General features: G+C 37.2%; 1 protein-coding gene across 1 annotated transcript in view; it reads right to left on the bottom strand.

The window, feature by feature from the left end:
- Positions 1–3178: 3178 nt before the first annotated feature.
- The window catches only part of KCND2 (potassium voltage-gated channel subfamily D member 2), a gene marked incomplete at both ends in the record, with an annotated part of 495857 nt that continues 472011 nt past the window's right edge, over positions 3179–27024 (bottom strand). The window contains 5 exons of the mRNA XM_079711018.1: positions 3179–3356; positions 5026–5273; positions 8167–8259; positions 9339–9434; positions 16176–16338. Of these exons, the coding sequence (XP_079567144.1) occupies positions 3179–3356; positions 5026–5273; positions 8167–8259; positions 9339–9434; positions 16176–16338 (778 nt within the window). The remainder of the gene's footprint in view (positions 3357–5025; positions 5274–8166; positions 8260–9338; positions 9435–16175; positions 16339–27024) is intronic.

The following is a 27024-nucleotide window of genomic DNA, read 5'->3' as shown; positions in this document are numbered from 1 at the left end:
ATAAAAAATCTGTGTGTATGTGTATAAATATAAATAAATAAACAAATACACACACACATATAGCTAGACAAATAAATTGCCTGTTTCCGAAGATAGAAAAGAGTCTTTGACTAAGAATCTAATTGGGTTCTGACCAAAGTTATTACCCCAGAGCTTCTCTTTGCTTAACTCAAGCAGTGGTGATCAAGAAGTGTATAAGTTTCAGGTATCAGCCTTACTTCTCTCTGGTCGACACTGTGCAAGAGGCAAGCGGCGTTTAGGGTACAGGCTAATAACTGTGGGTCACACATTGCAGAAAGCATTCTACTTGAAAATATCATATATAAAAAAACAACTGATTTTAACTAGACTATCTTTTTTTAATAATCAGTAAAACCTTGCAATACACTTTATATTATCATAGTTAGTAGCTATGGAGGTGTAGTTGCCAAGATATTTCCAAAAATGACTATTTAAAGCAGTGGCACTCTTTTATCTTTAAATGATATTAACTTCCCTATTGAAGTCTCTGCCTAAATTCCCATTGTTGGCAGAAAATTATTATCTCCACCATTTAGAGTAGATTTGTGTCACACACGATGGATGGGTTCTTTGAGTCTGTCCATGTTACAGGCTTCTCCAAAATATGCATGAAGAGTGTAGTACACCCTAGATTTTGGAAAGGAAGGAAGTCTACAAAAAAAAAGGGCAACAGTCAACCCTGTCCTGTTCAAGCATGCACATGTTTTATTTAAGTATTTTCCAAAGGTCTATTTTTTCCAGCATAATGCAGATATTATGCTATCCTTTGAAATAAGATATACGAATTTCAAACAAAATTGTCAAAAACAATGACCTTGGTTACTCCATATGGCACACAGAAATAATTACATTTCACTTACAATACAGATGCACTTAGCACAGTCATCAGTAGTCATTCACCACCAACACAGTATATTTTTAAATCACCTAAAACACCAAAAATTTTTTTTCTTTTCCGAAAGTCTAAAGAAATTAATAGTTTTGGATAAATGATAAGTTGAAAAGGAGGCAGAATTGCAACAGAAATAATCTAACTGCATTTTTAAATGTAATATTAAGAACATGAAAATAGAACTTTTCATTGGGAATCAAAAGACCTAAGTATTCCTGATTGAGTTTTCTTTAGCCTACTTTTTAAAAAGTTTTTCAACAAATGCCATCAAAGAAGTTTCACTATATATTTGCCCTAGAAGCATAAAGTGACATGAGGCAGGTGTTAATATAATTATTAATATTCACGCTTCAGGAAGATTAGTAACTTTAAAAAAGACATACTAGGAATAAAGCCAGTTCTTCCCGTGAGATAGTAGAGTTTATCTGACTTTCACTCAGCAAGTGTTTATAAATCTACTGTGTGCACAGCATTGTTCTGGAAGCTAGTCTAGAAAGGGGAAGCAAGAATTTCTGGCTTTACTTGAAAATGGTTGGATTATTTCCTTTTTATGATAAATTATGACAAGCATTTTAAAATCTCTATAGTAGAGGGATAATTATTAACTCTTTCCATGTATTGAAGCTAAACTTTATTCCTTACAGTGGTGGTTTGGAATGAACAAAACTTTTCACTGGACATAAAACTTTTTTACACTGTCACGTGCAGACATGTCTGCTGATATATTTTAAAGGTGAAAAGATATCAAGACTTTTCAGTTAAATGTACATAGAGCTCAATTTTGCATCATCAAACTCCTGTCCTCCTGATTTAGAGGAGAAAATTGCTCCTTGCAATATGCAGGAACCTTTCTGAGACAAATCTGTGCTGCCTTCCCCAGTGGCGTAGAAAGCATGCTTTCAACAAATATTGCTACATAAAGCACTCCAGATTATCTCTGCATTTCAATTCACGCTAGTTATTCTCAAAATGTATTCAATATCTAAAGCAAAATAAATAATACATCAAGTGAGATTCTGGGATCACTGATCCTGTGATACTAATCCCAGCCAATTCTTTTCATGAAACATACAATGATATATCCAGTATCTGGGCTTTTCCATAACAGCAAAAAGGTTAGAGATAATTCATAGATGTCAACTCCTTTTTTTCCTGATTTTTGACAAGGGGATTGATGATGATGATAATCTACTTATAAGATAACTTGTTGGAGAATACAAAAGTAGGAAAGTCCTTTGAACTACAAAACATTAGTCCAGCTGATGATGATAAATCTAAGAGAAAGGTGCTATAGAAATACAGGAACAAATAATGCACTGTCACAGGAATACAGTGGACCAAAGAATATTACAGAAAAACATTTACGGCACAAGGGTTTTGGATTAAAAAGTTATCTAAAACCTGGTGACACGAGAAGTTTTTCTATGGAATGTGGCTCTTACTGTATCTAAGAAGATCTGGAAATACAACAACAAAAAATCCTGATTCCTGATACAACAGGTGTACAATGAATTATTGCAGTTGTAACAGTATCTAGGTGCAAGGTAAAACAATAATTAATACTGAACTATCTGAACACTTTAGATTTACTAGTGAGCATCCCCATGAGAAATACTGCAGTTCTAAAAGGAGTTTATTTGCACAGCCCACCATGGAACATGAACAATCAGCTTGTTGTAAGTACACAGAAATTCCCTCTTTCTACAATTATAGTTTATCATGCCGATTCTGAAGACAACGTAAGGAAACTGAGATCACGGCTCCAAAGAATTCTAGCATGCATTATGATGGTTTCCTTTAGTCAATACAAACGTGTTGTATGAGGTTTTTTTTTTTAATGTGTAATAATCTTCATCATAGCCAATGTTCATGGTTTTAACAGGAAAAATTTTTATCAAAATGTTTTCCGTATTTTTTTGTTTTGCATTCAACTGGAACATTATGTTCATAGATTTATTTTATTTATTTTATTAAAAAAGAGTTCTGGTCATAAGAAGCATCAATAGGCGGCATTTCATTGTGCTCATTCACAAAGTCAAAGGGCCACAGACTATTTCTCAGTTTGACAGGTTAGACTCCATCTAGAAATGCCATTTGGTGGTTTTATTTCCATCCTCAAGTTTGGAAACTTTGTCTTTGTTTCACTACCAACCTCCTTGCTTTGCCGTTTTCATCTGCGAAACGTTTATTGTTTCTTCTTTCTTCCACATTGGGATTCTTTCCACAGCCAGGGCTCAAATTCTCTTGGACCTGATTCCAATTGTCTTACAGAGCAGACACTCTAACAATGTTGCCTCCTGAGTACTCAGGAGACTCTGGCCTGTCATCTCCTTCGGGGGTGGTTACTGGAGGTGTTGGGATGCTTATTATTGCTGTAGTCACATAAGGTTGTTCACAGTTTAGTTTAACACACTCTTCCATTTTGGCATTTAAACTGGATCGGCTGATGAGGAAAAAATAGATTTAAGAAAGTGAGTTGTTTACTTAAATTTTTTTCCCCAATAATGGAGGAATACATGTTTTCATGTTTATAAGTAACATTTTAAATGGCTAAGAACAATCACCAAGATCTAAAAAAATGAAACACCAAACCTTAAGATAAATTAACGTGAACGTTAGGGCATTAACATCGAATAAATGTCTAAAAGCCAGCTGAATTTGGTTCAATCAGTGTTTCTCAAAGTGTTTTCTACAAAAATTCAAAAAAGAGGAGCAGGTGAGCTTTGGAAAGCCTAGGTTGAGCAAAGTAAAACAGTTTTCTTTCAGACAGGACCTCTGAGAGGTTTGAGATACCATCATGAAAGGGGCATACCCTGTGGATAAACCTCGATTCTTTTGACCACAGAATCTCTTTACTACCTTGTCTCTTTGGGATATATGAGGCCCTTAAGGCTCTCAGCTTAGTGACAGCCAAATGTTAAGAACTCAAGTTTGTCATTACTAATACTTAAACATTTTCCCAAGTGGTATTCTTGCATGAGTTATATACTGTGTGTAGGGAGGGGGAAAGAGGGTAGGAGTAAGGAGGGTAGACATAGGAGCTTTAAACTACTTTTTTTCCATAGAAAACTTAATTAAAATGTTTGTCCTAAGATCTTCTTTATAAACACTTCTTCATTTTCTACTTTGTTTTGGAATAAATGTAAAACAACATACAGGTAGAATATCTTAGAGACAGAAATCTTTCATTGCTCCAACATTTAATAAATATTGGAGCAATGAAATAATAATGGAATAATAATATTCCATTTAATCCCAGAGACATCTGATTTTTTTCCACAAAGGTTGTTGGATGCCCACAAAGAAGTAGCACTGAATTAATAGATTGCTAATCTGAAAAGATAAGCTTTTTAATTTGAAGAACAAAGGAAAATTCTTTGGACAGAAATTCATCTTTATAATGATTTATCTAGTTGAAATGTACTATTGATACTTATTATTACACATGTATGATTTTGGTCAAAACAAGCAGCACGTAAACAGAAGCAAAGGGAAAATACCAATAGAAAAATTTCACTTAAATTGTCCACAAACTCACCAGAGGTAAACAATTTCAGCATTTTGCTTATCTTTTTTTTGATACTGGATTGAGTTTTGTGTTTGTTGAGGCCCCAAATACCTTTATGATCGAAACTGTAGACTGATTCAAAAGATTCCTTTGGGCATAGTTTTATTTTTCACTGTGACATTGACTACGTTGAATATTTTTGGGTGCCGTTGAATACCTTTCATTCATATCAATGTCAATTTAATTTGTCTCTTTTGCTTGTGTTGACTATCATTTCAGGCCATGTGTGTTGACTTAGGGGACTCCTGAGTGTAGAGGTATCTGCTCAAGAAAAAGTTGTGAGGTTGAAGAGGTAAGAATACATTTGTGTGTGCCTGACCTTCTTATCTTCTTTCTATTCTTTTAGTACTGATTCAGCTACTACCTTTGACTCTTAATGAATATTACAGTAGATTAATTTTCCTACTTGTTTCAGACCAGTTTTGTCTCATTCTAGACCCGAGGAACTAGGATTTAATTGCCACAGAGGCAACATGACAGTAGGTGGAGATGTGCTCTGAGAAGCAGCACAGGCGTGTTATGCACACAGATTAATCTCAGGTACCTGTTAGATAGCGGGGTTCTCTCCACACATCTAATCTGAATCGTGCTGAGTTCTTGCACACTGCCTCGGTGGCTTCCTGATATGTTGGCGTTTGGAATGCGGAAAGTTTTTTTGTGTCGTCTTGAACAGCAAGTGCTGGTGACGCCTTGTTGTGAAGAGACAGAGGGACTGTGACTTGAAGGACGATTAACTGTTGCAACTTCCATGCAGCTTTCTTCAAAGACTTGTTCATCCACAAACTCGTGATTCTGTTCCATAGTGGTAAGAAATGTGAAGAGAGCACAGAAACACATTTTAACTTAAAAAAATGTATTTATTGTTTTTCCTGAAGTATGGTTGACTTACAGTATTATCGCATTTTACCTCTGAAAAAAAGATGTGAATAGTTTTCTTTTTAGAAATGAGATATGCCCACGTACATTTACACGATCTTATGGGTAAAAAAATATCATTTTCATAATAATTAGAATATCAAAGCTTCTTGTTGGCCTTTGTGTGAAAATAATATCCCTCTAGTTAGACCCTGAGATTGATATACACAGACTGATTTAGTATCCATTTATAGACTAACTTTACCTTGAAATATCATTTATTAAGTTAAATATAAAATCTGGAAGTTATCAACTAAATATTAGAAACCCTCAAAAATGAATATAGATAATACCCACGGGGAATGTGTAAATTCACATGTACTTTATTTTTAAACAAACTGACAGACTGAAGTTATGAGAAAGAGATTATTTTAATAGAATGTTCCAAGTTAGATTGTCTGTTATATATTAGCAAATATTTTCACATGGGATTGAAAATATTTTTTAATTAGAAAATGAGATAACTAAGACAATTCCCATTCCTTTAGATGCTCCTCTAAAATTCCCAGTGTATAGAAAAATGATTTATTAACTAAGTAAAATAAGACTTATTCAATAAGTAAAATAAATTTATCAGAATGCATCACTTTATATTTGACCCAGAATGGGTTAGCACTGAACTTTTAAGGTCTCCATTCTTATCTTTGTGATACCTCACTGGCTGGACCCATGATCTCTGTCTATGTTCCTCTAACCCAGAAGCCAACAGTGATGGACATCATTTCACATACCACATCTTAGTGAAACACAGTGTAAAATTTGCTTTTAAAATATTTAATAAAGAATTGCTTCCTAAATTGCCTATGCCATACTCTTACCTCAGAAACATAAGGGAAAACATTTTTGGTCTGAACTACTAAGAATATCTTCAATTACTATTTTTTTTCTTTGTGTGGCTGGGAATAGTCTTATAATGGAAGGCTTTGTCCATGCCAAATTTCACTTAACCTTCTCTCATCCTAAAATATTAGTAAAACAACTGAAGGAATTTACTGGCTAATAGGAAAAATATTGTTTTAGTTACTCATTTTGCCATTTCTTTGCTGAGACAAGCATTTTGAAGTAAATGAAATTTAACATTCTATTTAGAGTCCAGAGGATAATATGATCAGCTAAGACAGAATTTCATGTTAAATATTAAATTTTATAGAAAAAAATATAGCTCACAATGGAGTCACAATCTGTTTTCTTCTTTTACAATGCACATTTCACATACATAATACAGGTCATAAGGCGTGACATTCTAATTTATCTAATCAGTGATTGAAAGGGAAGAAGTCATTCTGTGGCTGGTTAACGTATATTTTTGCAGGTAGCTCAATTTAAACTATATTAATTAGCAGTAAATAATTTTTGATGAAAAAAGTCCTAAAAGGTAAAATAGTCAAAAAATGAAAATAGAAACAAAAAGATAGGGATACCTACATTTGATTATTGTTATCATTTAACTTTCAAAGAGTTATCCTAATAAAGTATAGATCTTTATTTAAGATACTAATATAATCTGTTTAAAGCCCTCAAATAATTTTCCATTTATTACGAGATAAAGATCAAAATTCTTTACGTGCCTCCAAAACACAAGGTAATCTGGCCACTGCCTTCCTCTGCTCCTCTGCTTGTGCCATGGTACCCTCTTTCCTCTGACCACCCTCAAGTTCTTTTACTTCCTCTTAGGCCAAGTTCCAGTCTTCCTCAGGTGCTTTCATCAACTTTTAGCCTCTTCATTTCTTTGCCTAACTAACTCATAATCGTCCTGTGGTTCTTAACTCAAGTTCCACCAGGAAGCTTTGCCTGATCTGGTACCCTCTGGCTCCACCCTCTTTGCCCCCAGTCCACTGGGGCCCCATTTTTGCTTCCCCCTGCTAGTTGTCCTTCTCCAGTAACATCCATGTTTTGTCCCAAACTTGCAGCTCAAGGGGGGCAGAGGCCATACCTGACTTCACGGTGTACCTTGGGTCTGGCTCACTGTCTGGCACATAATAGGCAAGTAATACATGTTGGTTGAAAGACTATATAAGTATATGGATAAGTGGATGGACAGTATGTCAGAATTGAGAATACAAATGTGTGTCTCTGGTGAGTGAACAAGCAGACTTGATTCAAATACGGTGAAAGTTTTATTCTGCTCTGTGGTCACAGACTGTGATCCCTCTTGACAAGCTAGCTAGGAAACAGATGCCTTTGTTAAAGAGGCGGTCCAACTGGGAGCTTACAAGTGGAGAAATGCAGACTGAATCCTCAGCCCCAAGGGGTATGCCAGTAATTAAATGCGTCATTTTTCTTATGAGAACAGATAGTTTTTATTATCAATCTCTGTTTATTATACCTGTGAATGAAAGAAATGCTTATATTCAGTTATTCTCTATTTTGTTATTGCTATTCCCTTTATCCAGATGTCAGGAACACTTAAACTTCATTATTTTTATTTCTGTTTAATCAGCATTTTAAGAATCAGGAGAAGATATTTTATAGGACTTGCAGTCAGCTATTGGAAGACAACTTTCCATCTGCATTAAACTGATATTTTAGTCTAGGGTTAAGATTACCACCAAGGATAAAAACATTTTAATAAGTCTCTAAAATACTTTCTAAGTTGAAATGTCACTACAGTCTTTCAAAGTAATTTCAATCATTGTGGATTTTTTTGGTTTTTAGTATATTTTGCAGTAATGCAGATGGTGAAATTGTGCTTGGATGCATTAAATATTCACAAACACCAATGAGATTACTGTCTGAGTTGCAGGGGCAGGCAGTCCTGCCTTTTCCTTACCGTGGTTTTTTCCAGGCAGTGAAGCAGGTGGTGGTGCTGGGTTTCAAAGCTGGAGCCGGATTTGCTAACAAAGGCTTGCTCATCCTCAGAGGACTGTTAACAGGGAGAAGAAAGGGCTTTCTGTGTTATTTGCAAACAATGAGAACCTTGGCCACATATTTCCACAGAGAGATCTTGCCTATTTCCTGAGATTAAATGGCAGCATTTTTTTTTTAACTAAAATGGATCAAATGTAGAGTTGCTTTTGAGTTTGATAATCAGCATTTACGTTTTCGTCAAATTAGCGGTCTGGCCTTTTAGACTTGCCTCCATGAACTGAAAATTTAATTTTCTTTTACTCATTCATCTCCCAGCTACCTTTGAAAGTCTGGGATAATTATATTTAATCTAGTACTTAGATAATCCTGAAACCACCGTCATGCTTACCTACACAAAAGCTATTATGTAAGTAAAGATGATTGGAATCCTACAAATTAAAAGAGAGTTTTGAGGTAAAAGTAAAGTTTTTCAAATTCTATTTCATACCATGTGAACTTTATAACACAGAATGGTGTTCCCTCTTCAGTAAGAAGTAAAACAAGACAGGATGTCAACCCTCCCGCCGCCGCATTGCCACTCAAATGAACTTTAAGGAGCGTACATAATTTTGAAAAAAAAAAAAAAAAAAACCTAGGTATTTGAGTCGTTGAGAATTTTTGACTTTTCCCAAGTTTCTGTGAGATAGTGCAGAAATATTGCCCAACCATGAACGGGAATCATGATTCACTGGCAATATTTCATAGCCCAGCTTCTAGCCTCCAGCCAGTAAGATGGTCCAGGGCGACGGGCATGGAATTGGCTATTTTTCCAAGGAGTCCTGGTTTGTTTTTGTGGAAATATGGTATCATAAAACATAATATGTATACTAAACATACATCGTCATTGTATTCCACCTGGGATGCCACTGTTAGAAAACAATTTTCGTGGATAGTTCTAGTAAAGACACATTTTTTTCCTCTTAAAAAAAAAAAGAGAAAAGATGTTACAGGGCCAGGTTATTAAAAGATGACACTTTTGTTGTTTCATAGCCATTTTCGCAATTACCCACAATAAAATTATATGGTTAAGTAGAACTAAATCAATATTGCACGAATAATTTGAACATTAAAGGAAAAGAAATGTTTGACTTGTACCTGCAGTTGGTTACTGAGTAAGCCATTCCGTTTGCTCTGCATATAAGCGTTTGCACTTCCGCTTTTGGCTGCCCGGATCCTGGCCAGTCTGGCTTTCTGTAAGAGAAAAAGAAGCAATGTCCTATTAAGATCTTATGACTGGATTTCTTAAAACACTGAGTGCATTCTTATATAATCCTACTGTCAGCGTACACATTTTTAAAAGCATGCCAGCTTCTCACATGTAACTACTGAAAAGTAAACTTTCACCATTTAAGTGCTTTATTTTAGTTAACGTTTATCAGTGAGATTGATGAACTACTCTGGAGTTGGGTTATACCTTTAAGAATTGTAATTAAGTCTTTACAGTAAGATCACGTTATTTCAGTGTTGTTTCTGTCAATTGTATCAAGAGAAAAATAGCAGTACGGCTTATATTTTCACTTATCCCAATCTGAGTAACTTAATGAAATGAAGACCCAGCAAACCAACAGCCAACTTCTTTTCATTTAAACTAATGTTCTTTTTAAATTTAGTAATTAAGTTCCAGGAACCTACTGCCTTTCTTTTTTTTTCTCTTTCCTCCTCTCTTCCGTACCCCTGCCCTCCCCTCTCCTCTCCTCTCTATTTCTTACCTGCCTCCCTCCCGCTCTCCTTCCTTCCTTCCTCTCTCCCTTCCTTCAGGACTTCCTTTAAAGAAAACTATTCAGTTGTATCTGCATCCTCAAATATCAAATTCTGTTTTTTGCAATTCTTTTGTTAAATTGGCCAGTGTAGACGCTGTATAATATGTGCTCTCTAAAAAAAAAAAAAATTTACCACTACCCTAAATTTAGCCACTTTGTCTACTGGTTGGACTTCTGATATTCTGTTCTACCTTAAAACTGCTGTTGTATATCTGCCCCAGACTGTCATGGTATGAGTCTGGTTTTCATTTCCTGGGAAGCACTATTTTGGTGACCATTCTGTTCGTGTGACACATATAATGAGTGTATGTAAGGAAGAAACTGGAGTGGCTTGGGTAAGAACTTACTTGTAATGACTCCATCTTTTCCCTTTCTAAACAACCCAGAGGAAGACTATCTCAGTCTCTAGCCCTGAAATATTCTTTTTTTTTTTGCGGTACACGGGCCTCTCACTGCTGTGGCCTCTCCTGTTGTGGAGCACAGGTTCCGGACGTGCAGGCTCAGCGGCCATGGCTCACGGGCCCAGCCGCTCCGCGGCATGTGGGATCCTCCTGGACCGGGGCACGAACCCGTGTCCCCTGCATTGGCAGGCGGACTCTCAACCACTGCGCCACCAGGGAAGCCCCCGGAATCTTCTTTTTAATAAAACAATTTTAATTATCTAGATTTTTTAAATGTAAAATGAATATATACATATGACAAAAATTTTGAGACTACAATAGTACATGAAAAACAAGTAAGTCTCTCTGAACTTACCTACTCCTGTTCTTCAGAGTCAACCATTGGCAATATTTCTAGAGAATCTTACCAGAAATATTCTAGACATATAAAAGCAAATATATATTCCTATGTATATATGCATACATTTTTACCTGGGAGAATATGCTGCACACTCTTCTGCACTCAGCTGTTTTCATTTAGTACAAGTGGGGCTCCTCCCATATCTACATAAAGCCACCTCATTTATTTAGGGTTGTGTAATATACCACTGTAGGAATGAGAAGCATCATTTAGCTAGCAGGTCAACCACAATTAATTTTTAAGGCATTTTTTGCTACTACAAGCAATGTTGCCTGCCTGGAACATCATGATGAGCCGATCTGCAAGACAAATTTCTAGAAGCAGCATTACTCCTGGATCAAAGGGCGTGTGTGTTTGTTTTGTTTGAAAGGTTTTACCAAACTTCCCTCCACAGTTGTACCAAGGTGCCCTTTTACCCACACCCACAGCATTTGACAGTAGCACAGAGAGTTGGAAGGACTCAGAATAGCATTAAGATATCATCTGGCTTCAATCCCATCCCTTCTCTCTTCCTCTGTGAATTTCTTCTCCATGTGTGCTGATTCCAGGTTAAAATAAAACTCTGTACAAAGATCATATTTATAAGTGATGGGAAAAATAGACAAATTTCACTCTTGGTTGGCACGATAGTGTTTAGATGACTCAAAATACTGAGACAGTACTAGAGAATGAAATTGGAAGGTAGAAAATGCTTAACTTCAAGCTGTATGGTGCAGCCAGGATTTCAGAACAGACTCAATAAAACAACGGGAAGTGACAAGCACATTTGGAAATGACTTAGAATTGACGTAATAATTCAGAAATAAGTAATATAAATATACATTTGGTTTCCAGAAAGGGGTATTGCTGAAACTTCAGTCCTAAAGTCTCACTGGGCTCCTGGAACATTCAATGTCTTTTTTGGTTCCCTTCCTCCCTCAACCTTCCCCTCCTCCCCCCCTCCCCTCCTCTTTCTTTCTTTTTTTTTTTGCAACCACTGCATGTAATTATATTGCCTATATCATAGTTACTAGTCTCACCTATGTCATTCTCCAAGCATTTAGCCTCAGTATTAGGAAATATTACTTTCTTTCATAAATGAGACATGTACATTACCCAAAAATACTGTCCAACAAAGGAAAATGACATATTTTCCATAATGGAAAACCTACATATTATGGCAACCACTACCATAGAAGTAGTTCTAAGTTTAGGGAAAAAGAAACAGTTGTTTTAGAGACAGAATAGCCATTTTGCTAAGTCATGTACTGTGTTAGAAAAAGAACCTCCCATTTCAGTTTCATTCATGGCTTTTCTTTCATTTTACTACAATACTATATGAGTTCATTGGTTTACTTGGTCTTGTGGCACACCATGCCAAATGTCTGCTGAATGCTGGCCTTCAACCAGAATACCAGAAATAGTAGATTAAAAAATGGAAATAAGTATAAGGCATTAAAATGCGAGACATGGTAATGCTCTCAAGATATATTAAGATTTGGCTAAGAAGATAATACTCATAAAAAGATAAAAGTCAAAATAAAGTCTAACAGAATTGCCAAATAGAGAATAGAGATAGCAAGTGATGTAAGATTTGGGAGGAAGAGAGAAATGACTATGAGTTGGTCTGTCAAGGGAAAGTCACATTGAGGATGCAGGACTTGGGACATAAGATTCAGAAATTTGAAGAGAGTAAGAAAAAAGACTAAATGTCTCCATATTCTGCCATTATATTCTGGTGTGTGTGTTTGTGTGTGTGTGTTTGTGTGTGTGTGCATGTGTAGAAGAGGATTTTTCTTCAGATACTGAACACTTGCTATTTTAATTGAAAAGAGCAAGTGCAGATATGCAAGACTGTCTTATTTTTTTTTTTTTTTTTGCGGTACGCGGGCCTCTCACTGTTGTGGCCTCTCCCCGTTGCGGAGCACAGGCTCCGGATGCGCAGGCTCAACGACCATGGCTCACGGGCCCAGCCGCTCCGCGGCGTGTGGGATCTTCCCAGACCGGGGCACGAACCCGTGTCCCCTGCATCGGCAGGCGGACTCTCAACCACTGCGCCACCAGGGAAGCCCAAGACTGTCTTATTTTAATTGTGTATAAGGTTTTGCTCGAGCTTGGTGCTGTCAATGGGACTAAACATAAGCAATTCTGGTCTAAAAAAGCATTTTGTAATATTTATTATTCAGCTTGACTGACACTTTTACTGAGTGGACATCTTGCTTGACTGAATTAGCTGGTTATTTTTTCATAACTCTGATATTTGTCAAATCGCCCATTTCCAGATAAATCGAAACTATCTTAGCCTAACGAATGTTTATTGTTTTTTAAAAAATTTCTTGGGAAGGAAAATAGAAAATATCCCTTGGTAAGTAACTTATTTATTTCCATATCCACCTTTCTTTCTTAGATGGCTATGTTCAGTTTTTGGTCGCAGGCTATTTACTGGACATATCACATTAGGTTATTATATTTGGCTTTCTATATACTAGTAGTCACAATATTAAAATTCATTGTATTATGGCAGAAACTTAGAATACAGGAGATACTTTAAAGATAAAAAATTCATAAAACATGCTTTTCAATTTAGTGTACTTTTTAAATATCATATTTATTTATTTTTGCATTCTAAATTTATTTAGACAAAAAAGCTTCTAAAACATTCTAAGATTTTCTATATTGATTTGCTTGTGGCAGATGACAAAATTTAAAAAAAGAACAGATATTTTGAAGACTGGTTTATTTGAAAATCAGATTTGTACTTCGAACAGTTTTCATGCAGGTAGCTTTTTTTTTTTTTGGCATTGAGAAAATGAAAGATAGGTGGCTCATATTAAAGAAGTTTCTAAACTGGAGAAGGATGGATGCTGGAGAGCTATGCTTTTTGTAGGATTTCTTTTATTTTTATTTATTTATTTATTTATTTATTTATTTATTTTGCGGTATGCGGGCCTCTCACTGTTGTGGCCTCTCCCGTTGCGGAGCACAGGCTCTGGATGAGCAGGCTCAGCAGCCATGGCTCACGGGCCCAGCCGCTCCGCGGCATATGGGATCCTCCCGGACCGGGGCATGAACCCGTATCCCCTGCATCGGCAGGCGGACTCTCAACCACTGCACCACCAGGGAGACCCGGATTTCTGTTATTTTTAAACAATGCACTTGTGTGTACCCAGTAGAGAGACTGTAGTGTGTGGGCAGAGCCACAGCTGTGGTACATGACAAGCCCTGATGGAGGCCAACTGTGGCCAAAATTCCTCCATCTCTGCTTGTGAAAGTGTGCCCTGCCTGAGACTACAACTGCCCAGAGGGTGCCTTGTTTATTGGATTATCAGTTTTATTTATTACTATTCTCTACAATAATTAGTTAAAGGCTGGATACTTGTCCAAAAATGGGGGATTCCATAAAGCAAGAAACTACAAGGCTAAAAGAGTGATTCTTTGCTAAAGGAAGCAGACCTCTGACAATGGATGTCAACATATTCTCGGGACAACATGCTGTATGACCACGTTGATTAACCTGAACTTTCCAAAGAGTTACTTTATGAGGTTTTATATTTTATACTGTATGAAGTATAAAGTATACTTTTTGCTTTACTAAAGAGATCAACATTGTTTGAAAGCATGTTTAAAATCCTGTTCTAGAACTACATACAAAGCCAGTTATGAACTGTACCAAAATCTCTCATGATATTTTAGAGTTATACCTGTACTGTACATCCACTTTAGTCATGGTTATGATTGTTTTTTTGATATTAAAAAATAAATCTATTCTTTTTTTTTTTTTTTTTTTTTTTTTTGGCGGTACGTGGGGCTCTCACTGTTGTGGCCTCTCCCATTGCGGAGCACAGGCTCCGGATGCGCAGGCCCAGCAGCCATGGCTCACGGGCCCAGCCGCTCCGCGGCATGTGGGATCCTCCCGGACCGCGGCACGAACCCGTGTCCCCTGCATCGGCAGGCAAACTCTCAACCACTGCGCCACCAGGGAAGCCCCAATAAATCTATTCTTAAAGGACATGATACAGTATCCATGAAGAATCCTGGAAATCTAGCACCATAGCCTTAAGGAAACTGTAAAAGAGATTTCCATAATTATTTTTAAGTAACAAGGGCCCTGACTCTCAAGGTGATTATTTTGACAAAGAATGGGGAGGGAAAGTGTGCTGACATTTAGTCGGTTTTTCTTTTTTTTAAACATCTTTATTGGAGTATAATTGCTTTACAACGGTGTGTTAGTTTTTGCTGTATAACAAAGTGAATCAGCTGTAGTATACATATATCCCCATATCCCCTCCCTCTTGTAGTCAGTTTTTCTGAGAGGCATCTATCTTAGTGTTCAAGTGTATGAACCTGGAAGCCAGATTGGATTGAGTGAGAGTTCTCCAATTTTTTAGGTATGCAACCTTAGAATTTCTCAAATCCTGGGTAGTTTAGAATTCTCATCTACAAAATAGGAATAATAATGGTAACTAACTTCTAGGCTTGTTGAGAAGACTATATGAATTATTTTAAAAAATCAAACCAATACCTGGCACATAGGAAGCCACCAGTAAATGTTAAATCTTGTTAATATTATGATATGCTTATATATATTTATATACAGTTACATATAATCTTAATCTTATTGCGATGTAGGGATTGTTTTCCTGCTTTCACAAATGAGTATGCAACCTGTTTACTCTGAGATTAGTTCATTGATGTGAAGTTCAGAGAAACAGTAAACTGCTGGGCCAAAAATAAAACTCAGCTACTAATGATCAAATTTCTCCTACTTCCTGTGTCAACTATGTTGGATATCTGAGACATATTTTGGTGCCCTTTAATAGCCCCTGTCTACTGGAACCAGCTTGATCCCTGATGGACAGAGACTAAATGAATCAGATCAAGAAATCTGATTCTAATAAAATTTGCCAAGAATCTATCTTTGATTTTACCACTATCATTAGTGCTGTTCACCAAATATTTCTTTCCTTCTGTCTCTGGTTGCACAGGAGGATTGTCTTTCCCTGCCTGTTTTGAAGTTACACACGGCTATGTGACTTACTTTGGTTAAGACAGTAGAGATGGAAGTGATTTGGCCCACTTCCAGGAGGAAGTTTTAGGAGTCAGTGTGTGATTCATCATGTCCTTTTATCCCTGCTTGAATGATTGCAGATGCACATTGTCAAGATGGAGTTTCTATCACCAGACCAATCTGTAGCATGATTAAGAAATACTCCTTGTTGCTTTAAGCCACTAAGATATTAAGGTTCTTTTTTACTATAGTATAATTTAGCTTGTGCTGACTGATGCAACTATCGACCAAATCCACAACGCTGAATAGCCAGTAGGGGATTTTAAAGCTTACTATACAAAATGGGAGACACTAAATCGTGGTTGAACAGAACTGAATACACACCTTTTGTGCTCTCCGTTTGTCTGCTCGTTGATTTTGGTGGTAGATTCGACTGAAGTTGGATACAATCACTGGGACAGGCAGAGCAATGACCAAGACCCCACTCAGCGAACAGATGGATCCGAAAATCTTCCCTGCTATGGTTTTTGGTACCATGTCACCATACCTTGGGTTAGAGAAAAAAATATATTAAGTCATAGAAAGTTATTTCTATCTGCTACAAATAGTTTTCAGCTTTAACTCAAATGATTTTTTGGACCAATGTATCTCTACTTCATGGCTAAAATATACATGGCTTAAGACTTCAATAAACTAGACATTATGAATATCTGAGTATAAAAATTACCTTTCAACTTTGCAGAAATTGACTCTAACATTTACAAATTGCTTTGACTGGAAAATATTTTAAGCCAGATGATGTAATGAGAACTGTTTAATTTGTCCTTTATATCACATGGCATTGTTCTTTACATTTATTTATAGTCAACATTTCCATGCTGAATTTTATAGTCTAGATAACACTTTTTTTCCACTTAATTTTTTTCAACATTGGACTGGTTATGAAATTTAAATAGAAAAAGCGGTACATCACATTCCTGTCATCAGATATAATATCTTAAAAAAGTGAACTTTCCAAGGTCCCATTAACCTTCACTTGTGAAATCCAATGGCCATTTCTCCATGATGATCTTACTCAATCTCTTATTTGTATTTGATTGGTTTTCTCTCTCCTTAAAATACTTTCTGTTGGCTTCAACGTTAGCAAATTTCCTTAGTGGCCTTCTACCTCATTGGTTGCTTCTTCTCCATCTTCTTTTCTGGCTCCTTTCCCTTATCTGATTTCTAAATTTTGGAGTAATTTAGGTCTCAGCCTCTTATCTTCTCCGTATAAACCCTCTTCCTATGTGATTTTATCCAGTCCCAAAGCTTAGAACTATCTACATGCTGCCGATACACTAATTTACATTGACACCCCATGTCTATCTTGAAAATCAGACAGTGAGCTCTGCTCTGATTATTCCTACCGCTAGACGTTTAAGAACCAATTAAGACTTAAATTAGCCAAAAAGGAACTCTTATTTCCCTAGCTTCCTCCAGCCCCCTCAAATCTGTTCCTCTCATCGTCTACCACCTCTAATTAAATGGAACCACAAACCACCCAGTTGCTTATATATCAACACAGAAAGAGCCACACATCTTTCGTCCCTGCATCTCATTTCTCAGCTAGTCTTGCTGCCTCTGACCAAACCAAACTATATTCCATCCAGGTCTCTTTCCTCAACCTCCATTTTACAATAACCTAAGACATCATCATTGCTTCCCAGAGCCATGGATGTTGCTTCTTACTTGAACTTTTGTTTCTACATTTACCTCGTTAGAATTCATACCAATATAACAGCCAGAGTTATAGTTTTTAAAATGGAGATTGGGCTCTTGTTACTTTGCTTAAACCTTCTAATAAACCTGAAACTAAAATAAATCCAAACTCCTCACTTTTGTCTCCACTGGCTTACATCCTTTAGTCTCTGGCTATATTTCACACCATCTTCCACCAGGCTCCCCATCCTCTGGCCACACTGGCCATCTGAATTTCTATCACGTATGCAGCCCCTAGATCATCATTATTCAGGTTGAGACTTCATTGTCTCCATTCCAGAAGTTATTTTCTGGTCATCTTCCCCTTAGTGGTATTTTTTTCCCCCAGTCTTTCTCTATAACACCTTCCCATTTGACTATCTTCACAGGACTTATGAACACATGAAACTTCCTAATTTGTTAATGTGTTTATTCTTTGGCTCCCCACATGCCCTGCTGACATGAGAATATAACCTTGATAAAGCTGGAGCTGTTCTACTTTGTAACTCACTAGCACAAAGCAAGTTCTTAATAAATATTAGTTCAATGAATATATTTTCTCTACCTTATTGATATAGAGTTCTTCTAAGAGTTCATTCCCAGAGAGGGGGGCAAGGAGGAGGTCTTTTTTATTGAAATATAAGTGACATATAACATTATATTAGTTCCAGGTGGACAACATGATTTGATATATGCATTTTTAATTGAGATATAAGTGACATATAACATTCTATTAGCTTCAAGAAGGAGATCTTCTGATCATAGTATTGCAGAAGTTGCCCAGCTGCACCTCTGGAGCTCCAGCTACTCCCTGCTTGCTTCAGGGCTCCAGGGTTCTCAGCGTACTGAGAGTTTAGTCCTTACAAACAGGGCACAGATATTGGAATCCAGACTTAGGGAGTTTGGTAGTATTGGGGATACACTGTACCTTGAAGGGTGATCTAGGAAACGATCATTCTAATTAACATTGTTTTTTGTGGGAACACACTTATATGTCAATATGGAGATGGACGTTGCAGCAGAACTGGCCAGGAAAGGCTGCTGAGAGTGAGAGCAGGTTGTACTGACTAGCACTTCATTCTGTGACCCCGTTCCAGGCTCTAGTCCTCTGCTTTGAAGGCTCAGTGACTCATTCTTGTCAGTGTTTGATCAGCAGTTGAGCTAATTCACTGTAACTAAAATTCCCACACAGTTCTGGCATCAGAACGACAGTATTAATTTACAGTAAAAAAACACAACAACCTAAGAACTGGAATGCTGCATCCATATGAAACAGGGTCTCTTTCCATAGTCCATCGGGGAAGCTAAATCATAATCTGAAGATTATGTTAGTGAGGAAACAGTCAAAACTGAAGGAAATTACAAGGTGAGCGTAAAAGGCTTGAGGTCCTTCTTACCATAAGGGTAGGCCAGTGGAAGATCAACTTTTTATACAACGCTGCGCACATGAGACAATTACCATGTTCACCACAGTTCATGAGTGCCCAGTGAGAATTTATAAATATCTTCTTTCCTTTTGCACTGACTATGCATGAGCTCTGAAGAAATCTATAATACACATACCCCCCATATGTACATGCATACTTAAAAACAGCTTTTCAAAAAAGAGATTTGATTTTAATATTTAACAGTTAGGATATAGAAAGTGTCTCTCAAAAAGGAAAGTAAATAAAACTCAACTATTCGTTATAGCCAGAGAAGATAAGCATTAAGTCCATGTATCGATAATTAAAGTAAACCTTTTAAAATAAATTAAAATAGCTAAATGAATCCATCATATAGTTTTTCCTGCCTCTTTCTAAGAGATTTTTTAAAATTACTATTTATTAACTACTTTTTGTATTTTAGGCTCACTCTGTCATCCAGTGGGCAAGGTCAGCATACTTGTGATTATTAGAAAAAAATAAGGGCTAAACCGAACCCAAAGTTCAGTAAGACTTTAAGAAGAGAGATTGGTAAACTCAGATGGCAGGTGGTGGTGGTGATAGGGAGGGGGGTAATCATGCCCTTTGAAAGGCCACGCCTAAAAGAAGAAGGGAGAAAATAGATTCTGAGGGATTCAGTCAAAGGGATTCTGGGCCAATTGATAAAGCAAATTTCCCTGAGAAAGCAATTTTTGATGAGGTGCCTGGAATTCAACTAGAAAGATAATCACTGTAAATCCTTTTTGAATATAAACAGATTATAATTTGAATAAATAAAGCAGAAACTGAACTCATTACTCAGAGGGGGAAAAATGGGTAAAATGAAATATCTTGTTTGTGTTGTAACAAAAGGGGAGAAAGTAAGGATATAAACCAGCTTGCTGAAAGGCAGCAAATTCCTATCTAGAAGGATCCATAAGGGGAAAGAGATAACAGATACAAAAGGGTGGTTTAATGTCATATAGCCATGCTAATCTGCATCAAATACAGTTATACCTGTTATTTACCTTTGTCATGTTTGTTTTGTAATCCAAATTTCCTTCACAATCAAGAAAGTATAAGTGAACGTTTGAGATGACTGACCAGTAGCACAATGATTACGGTGGGAAGAGGCAGTGAGAGTACAGCACCCATTGGTGGGAATATCTCTCATCTTTCTACTCTTGGGTGGAAAGACAGACCTTTCACACATTACAGGAAATTAGGATGGTAGCCAAAGCGGAGGGAGATGGTGAAAGTACAAGGGAGCAGAACCAGTAGGATACTAAGGTAGTCCAGGCTGCCCTGTGATTACTCATGCAAGGACAGCCCAAGGCTTGGCTGATTCCAAAGGAGCACCTGCTGCCCCCTTCCGTACACCCCTTGGTACTGAATCTACTACCCTCTCTGCTCTTCTCCGTGGCCCCCTGTCCTTATTAAGATTAAACTGCTGTTGATATTTGTAATATTTGAAGCACATTTCATTCATTTGACTCTGTTGGAGAATCATGGAAAATGCACAGTGTGATTTGTATCTGTTCTTACATTGTCCATGTGGTCTTTCTTCTCACTTGGGAATGACCTTGAGAATCGGAATGGGTAATTTTTTACCTGCAAACTTGTAACGCAGCACAGAATCTGCTAGGGATGGGAAATAGCTCTCTGGCAAACCAGGTGCTTTCCTTTGTTCAACAAAGGATCTTTTAACTAGTATTCAAACTCCAACTCATAGTAAGACGCAAAATAGCCTTACAGACCTCAGGAATCATATCTCTGAAATTCAGTGGAGGAAAGGCGTAGAATAGAAAACTTCATCATGCGAAATGACACTTATCGTGGCCAAATGATCATTTTAAAGTTTACGTATTGCCTACAGTACTGCCATCTTTTAATGATTATTCTTACCCTAGGCAACTCATTTACTGGTTGGTATTTTATTTTTTATTTATCATATAAAAACACACCTCACTTTTCCCAACTCCTTATTCTTAAATTTATGCTAAGCCCAGCAGTATTATATATTCTATTCTTTTTTGTTTTCTTCAGAATTTAATATTATGCCTCAAGTCTTCAAAAATCCATTTTCCAAAAAGAGTTACACTACAACATTACATAGATGTGGTTTTGTTTCCACAGAGAATTTTTTTCTATATTTAAATAAGATTGACTCAGAGTATAAGGGGCCTCTAAAGTCAAATAAGATAAATCTTGAATTCTTAAAATTTAGAAGAAAACAGTAGAGAGGATAGCATAATATAAAAGAAAAACTACCAATTAGTTTTACGTAATGAAAAATGAGTAGACTTGAACTTTGTTAATGGAAGGGAGGCTTTCCCCATACTTCTACTTTCCTCTGCTTCTTCTAACTTTTCCTTCTTTCTCCCACATTCACCATATAGAGTCACTCCAGTTTCTTTCTACTCCTTTTTCACCCTGAACATCTGCCAAACTTTATGTTTATTGCTCCCTTTCCTCCTTAGGTCAGTTAAAAGGTACAATATGGAGGTGTCATTCACATAAAAATGTTAATTCTAAATGTGTACTTACTGCCCCAAAATACTTGGTTAAAATTACATATTTTGCCATATGTTAAAGATCATATAGAGTGGAGGACTGATTTCTCAAGAAGAGTTTCAATTGTTGATTCCTGAAGATTTTAATCTCTAATATTATCCAAAAGTTTCATGCTAAGTACTTGAATTCTGGCATGCATTCAATGCCAAAAAGTGGTAAATCTGGTTAATTCAGACAATCAGATAGAATGAATATATCATCCACCTATCAATCTAACTATCCATCTTCCCAATTTATCAAGTAATACTGAAATAGGATAGAAAGTCTAAATAATTTTTAAGCAGAATACGGTGTAAACCAAATTCTACTAATATCTACTCAAATTTTCCATTTTTGGCATGTCTCCAGAAATCATATGGCTAAAAACATTTAGATCTCAAATGGAGAACAATTTCCTTGAATTTTTTAACAGTGTGAACACAATACTGCTAGCTTCCTAGTCCTATTCATACAGTTCTATTTTTTCTTCTCTTTTTATTTGAAGAGTATAAATGTAGGCTCATTGGATAAAGGAGAAATGTTATATAAGGCAAACCTCCCCAGCTAAGGTATGACTTTTCCATCTGTGAAACTATTTCCCATGGATACCAAGAAAGAAAACAAAACCCAGAAATTTTAAGAATAATTATAAAGGTAGAAAAGACCTTCATATAACAGGAAGGAAATGCTGATTTGAAAATAAACCTTGATGCTTACTGTAATTCAATCTCCTGCTCTCCCTTTTTCTTTTTTACAATGAAAAAGTCTTAAATTGCTAGGTATAAGGGACAGGGTGAATGGATTCTGTGCAGTTGCACTGAAGTCCAGGACATCCTGTACGTTGTATCCAGCAGGTGCTAGTTCAATAAATACTATATTTCAGCTACTACGTTAGTATTAAAAAAAAACCCAACAGCTTTGGATGGGACATAAATCAGGATTTGGGGGTAGAAGTATTTGAAAACTAGGTATCTGCTATGATTATGATATGTTTACATGCTCCCTCACCCCCATACACAATTCATAAGTTGAAATCCTGGTGCCCCCTGTGATGATGTTAGGAGGTGGGAGGGGGTTCCGGGGGCGGCCTTTGGGAGATGGTTAGGTCATGAGGGTGGAGCCCTCACGAATGGGCTTCATGCTTTTGTAAAAAGAGACCCCACAAAGCTCCCTAGCCCCTTCTGACATGTGAAGACACACAGAGAAGGGCAGTCTGTGAACCAGGAAATGGGCCTCAACCGCCACCACATAGAATCTGCTGGCGCCATAACCTTGGACTTCTCGGCCTCCAGGATTCTGAGAAATACATTTTTGTTGCTTATAAACTACCTAATCTGTGATATTTTGTTATAACAGCCCAAATGGACTAAGACATCTAATTAAATAATTAGATAAAGGTAAGGGATATTTATAATAACATCCTGGCAAAAGCAATTAGCTGATTGTGTGTGTGTGTGTGTGTGTGTGTGTGTGTGTGTGTGTTTGAATTTTTCTCCTAGACCTGACTGCTAGTCAGAGAAGTCTGAGAAATAATTTCTTCTGACCTGGAAGCTGGATCACTTCTCAACTAATAATTCTACCCTTTAGGGTCTCGGTAGCTATGTTATTCATGAATTTTTCTGCAGTCAACTTAGTATTCTAGAAGGATCACAGTTTGATGGATAATTTTTATAGTAGCTGCAATGTTTGCAAATAGCAAACAGCTTTTTAAGAAGTGTTGCTATATGACACCTGGTTATGGTACAGAACTTGTTTGCCAGAGGGGCCCTGGCAAACTTTGACACGGTAAAATCAATGTTTGCCTAAAAAGCTGACTTGATTTTGTTTCCACCTCTTTTCCTGCAGGATCAGTCACTATACTATCCTAGCTGTGTGGAAAATTTGACCTTTTTTTGGGGATTATCTAACATATATAGTTATTTAGAGTATTCTGTGTCTTCTCCTGTTTCTTTAAATCTAAACCAAATTTTGAGCTAATTTTTTAAAGTGTATTTTTTGTTTTTACTTTTTCCACTGTTCACAACATTAATAATCTTAGCATCCACTAAATGAAAGGGGCAGCTAGAGTAAGCCCTTATTCCCATAATTAGAGGTTCCTAGCCAGGAGTCCCTGGATTCTTAAGGAATTCATGAGTAAAATTCAGGTGGATCAGGGAACTCTATGATAGTTTCTGTCTTCATAGGGATTTTCCTGAAGCTTGTCAGACCTTTTATAAAATTATTGAAAGTGTAATGGTCCAAATAATGTTTAAAATGTATAGTTTGAATATTTAAGGACATATCACTTTGTCAGTATAAACAGTTTGAACACACACTGCACAAAGGAAATGCTGTGAAAATCCCAGCATTATTTTACAACTGCAGAAATATCAAATACCCACTAGGGGGCATAAAAACCTAAATGAAAGTTTGGAAATCAGTATCTCTTGGTTTTCACAAGCTGAGGGAGAGATAAAGAGAGAAGTATTTCCAGTAAATTGCCTGTACTGATTCCTTATCTTTGCCTACACACGTTCAATATTTAGGCTATATTTTGGGCATCTTATTCCTCTGGAAAGCTGAACAGGACAAAACCTCACCAATGTCATAGATTATCTATGTTTAGGATGTTTCCAAAAAGAGGGAACAGAATTCTGACAGCATTTTCTATTTCTTGTAGAAAGATACATACACTTCTGTAATGTGAAATATCACTGAAGCATTATTTTCAATAAGGAGCCCTTTAACCAAGGCTTTTAGTGTAAAAATTAGGGGGAATTAAAGGATTGGGTTTGTGTATAGAAAAGGGGAAAACTGAGGAAAGGACAGATTCTTTTGGCACATTTACTCCCATTTGTACACTAAGCTCTCAGCACAATATTTCAGAGGCTCACTAACTGTTCCTCCAGCTTGTGCCTTTTTCAAACACAAACTCTTTTCTGTCTTCTATTTTTTCTCTTGATTTTAGCCTATTAAATGATCAAATGAGACTTTAAAGGCTGAAATAAACCATACGACTATGACCCAATATCTTAATAAAACATTTTTTACCCAAATAAATATCATCAGTAAAAGCCTTTATAGTCTTTAAATAATGCTTTGTTATTTTCAAAGTATTCTTGTCAGAGCCCCCATTCTCACATTTACTTTATTCTTCGTTTTAAAAAAAGTTATGAAAATATATGTACAATTGATTATTGTGAGGCGTGCATATTAAAAACAAAACAAAACAACCCTGGAGCTGGCTTTCCCAGCTGTGGGACCACCGGAAATACTTTCCCTTGCTCTTGGATCCTAGTCTTTGTTGCCTGAAGCTATCCTTTCACCCTCACATATCTTAGAGTCTGATCATGTCATTCTCCTGCATGAAAGCCTTCATTGTCTCTCCATCACCTGCAGGAAAAAGCTCCAGCTTCTTAGCATGATTCACACAGCTCTTCATGACTCGGCCCCCATCTTCCACTGCTCACCCCCATACCCCTCACGCTCTTTCTATTACTGAAATGTACTACATCCCTCCATTCCTCTATGTCTTTGTATACACTTTCGTTCTAGAATACTCTCCTTTGCATAAATCCTTTGGGTGAACTAATTTACAGTGACAAAGATCAGGCATCAGTTCTTTTTTTTTTTTTTTTTTAAAGGCATCGGTTCTTATTTGAAGAACTTCTTGACAATTTTTCTCTGTCCAGTAAGAGTAAAGCCTCCTTCTTCAATGCCTCCCATGCTGCTTGCAACTAATAGAGAACAATTAGTTTTCTTACAGGTCTTTTTTTTTTTTTTTTTTTTGCTGCACGCGGGTCTCCCACTGTTTTGGCCTCTCCCGCTGCGGAGCACAGGCTCCGGACACGCAGGCTCAGCGGCCACGGCTCACGGGCCTAGCCGCTTCTCGGCATGTGGGATCTTCCCTGAGCGGGGCACGAACCTGTGTCCTCTGCATCGGCAGGCGGACTCTCAACCACTGCGCCACCAGGGAAGCCCTTACAGGTCTTTTTTGTCCAACTAAACTAGGAAGTCCAGGAGGTCAAGGATCACGTCTTCATTATAAACCTAAGTCTAGCACATACCTTGTCCAAGTGCTGAGCAAATAGTTGAAACTCAATAAATGTTTACTGCTTAAATAAGTCCTCCAGGGAGAGGTTTGATGGTAAACAATAAATATGGGAGGGAGTGAAGGAGAGTACACATCTGCTCTTTTTCTCTTAATCAGATTTCCTTTTCTTCTCCAGGCCCAGCACCATCTCATCTCCTCAATTTGTCTACATTCCTCTTCGGATACTTAGATGATATGCCCAGAATAACCCAGTTCTACACTGTCAATTAACCTTACTTTTTATACCCAGAGAAATTATTTTTAACCTACATGATTTTAAATGAACAGAGAAGCCAAGCGACCTGACACTTTTTAGTTCCAACCGGCTTTCCATTGTCACAAGCTTAACCAACATGTATCCGGCCAGAATTTCAAAATACAAATCCCTTCAAATTTGACAGGTTTTGCAATCCTCAAGTGCCCAACAATTTGAACACATATGACTCATGCTTCTCTGAATCTCACATATCATCCCGGGAAATGGCTAAGTCCTTCCACATCTCTCTAGTCTTCTCAAGGATGCTGCTAATCTTAGATAGTGAGCATCAGCAATTCTCTGAAAATGTCATTGTTTGGTACCCATTTTTCTTAACAAGGTCCTTTCTGGTTATGCCCTGGGAGTAAATTGGAGGAGATATGCTTATCTTCCACCAGAAGAAAGTTAATCCATCTAGCAAGTCAAGGTCCCCGCAAATACCTGGTCATCTTGGCTTTGGGCTGATGGCACCAATTTCCATATTTTTGTGTGTTCAGGTTTTGCATCCCAAGGGGTTTCATCTTCAACGGTCAGAGCTGCTCTCACACTGGGAACTTTCTTCAGTTACCTGCTGCAGCTGTCCTTTGAAAGGTAACTCTGTTGGAGGAAGCTCCCCACTGTTCCTGGTTCTAAGTCACTGCTGCTGCACTGCGGGCTGTCACCCAGGGAGCCAAACCCAGTGCCATTTTGACAGTTCTGTTCGTAAGTCTGTTTTCTTATAACCAGCCACTGATCTCCTCTGCTAACACCACCAAAATTATTCATTGTTTACAATGCATTCAAACTCCGCAGTGCCTTTACCACGGGAAGATGAGGAGTTGGTCCCCAGGATACTGCCTGCAGCACCAGTCTTAGAGGAGGATTCAGTTGGGCTAAATAAAAGCATGAAGTGGAAATGTTTATCATGAAAGTTTTTATTTTTTTTTCCACCTGAGTTTACACAGTCTAAAACCTGTTAGCTGTTAGAGGCCTCATGACATCTTTAAGATGTCTTCAAGTATTTACCTATTTTATTTTGAACTGTACTTTAAAAATTACTTATGGATTATCCAGTAATGACCTAACACATCTCGTTTCTAATTCCACCCAGGAAGGCTTGATAATTTTGCATCCTATTACCTACACTTTAAATTTTACAAAAAGGAACGCACACAATTCTAATTGTACTGGAGGTAAGACTTGCTTGTCCTGCAGGCAGTTAGGCTCTGATTT

Source organism: Hyperoodon ampullatus (genome assembly GCF_949752795.1).
Source record: "Hyperoodon ampullatus genome assembly, chromosome: 9".
Classification (NCBI taxonomy): domain Eukaryota; kingdom Metazoa; phylum Chordata; class Mammalia; order Artiodactyla; family Ziphiidae; genus Hyperoodon; species Hyperoodon ampullatus.
The sequence above is the reverse complement of the archived record's forward strand: the minus strand, read 5'-3'. Positions and strand labels throughout refer to the sequence as shown.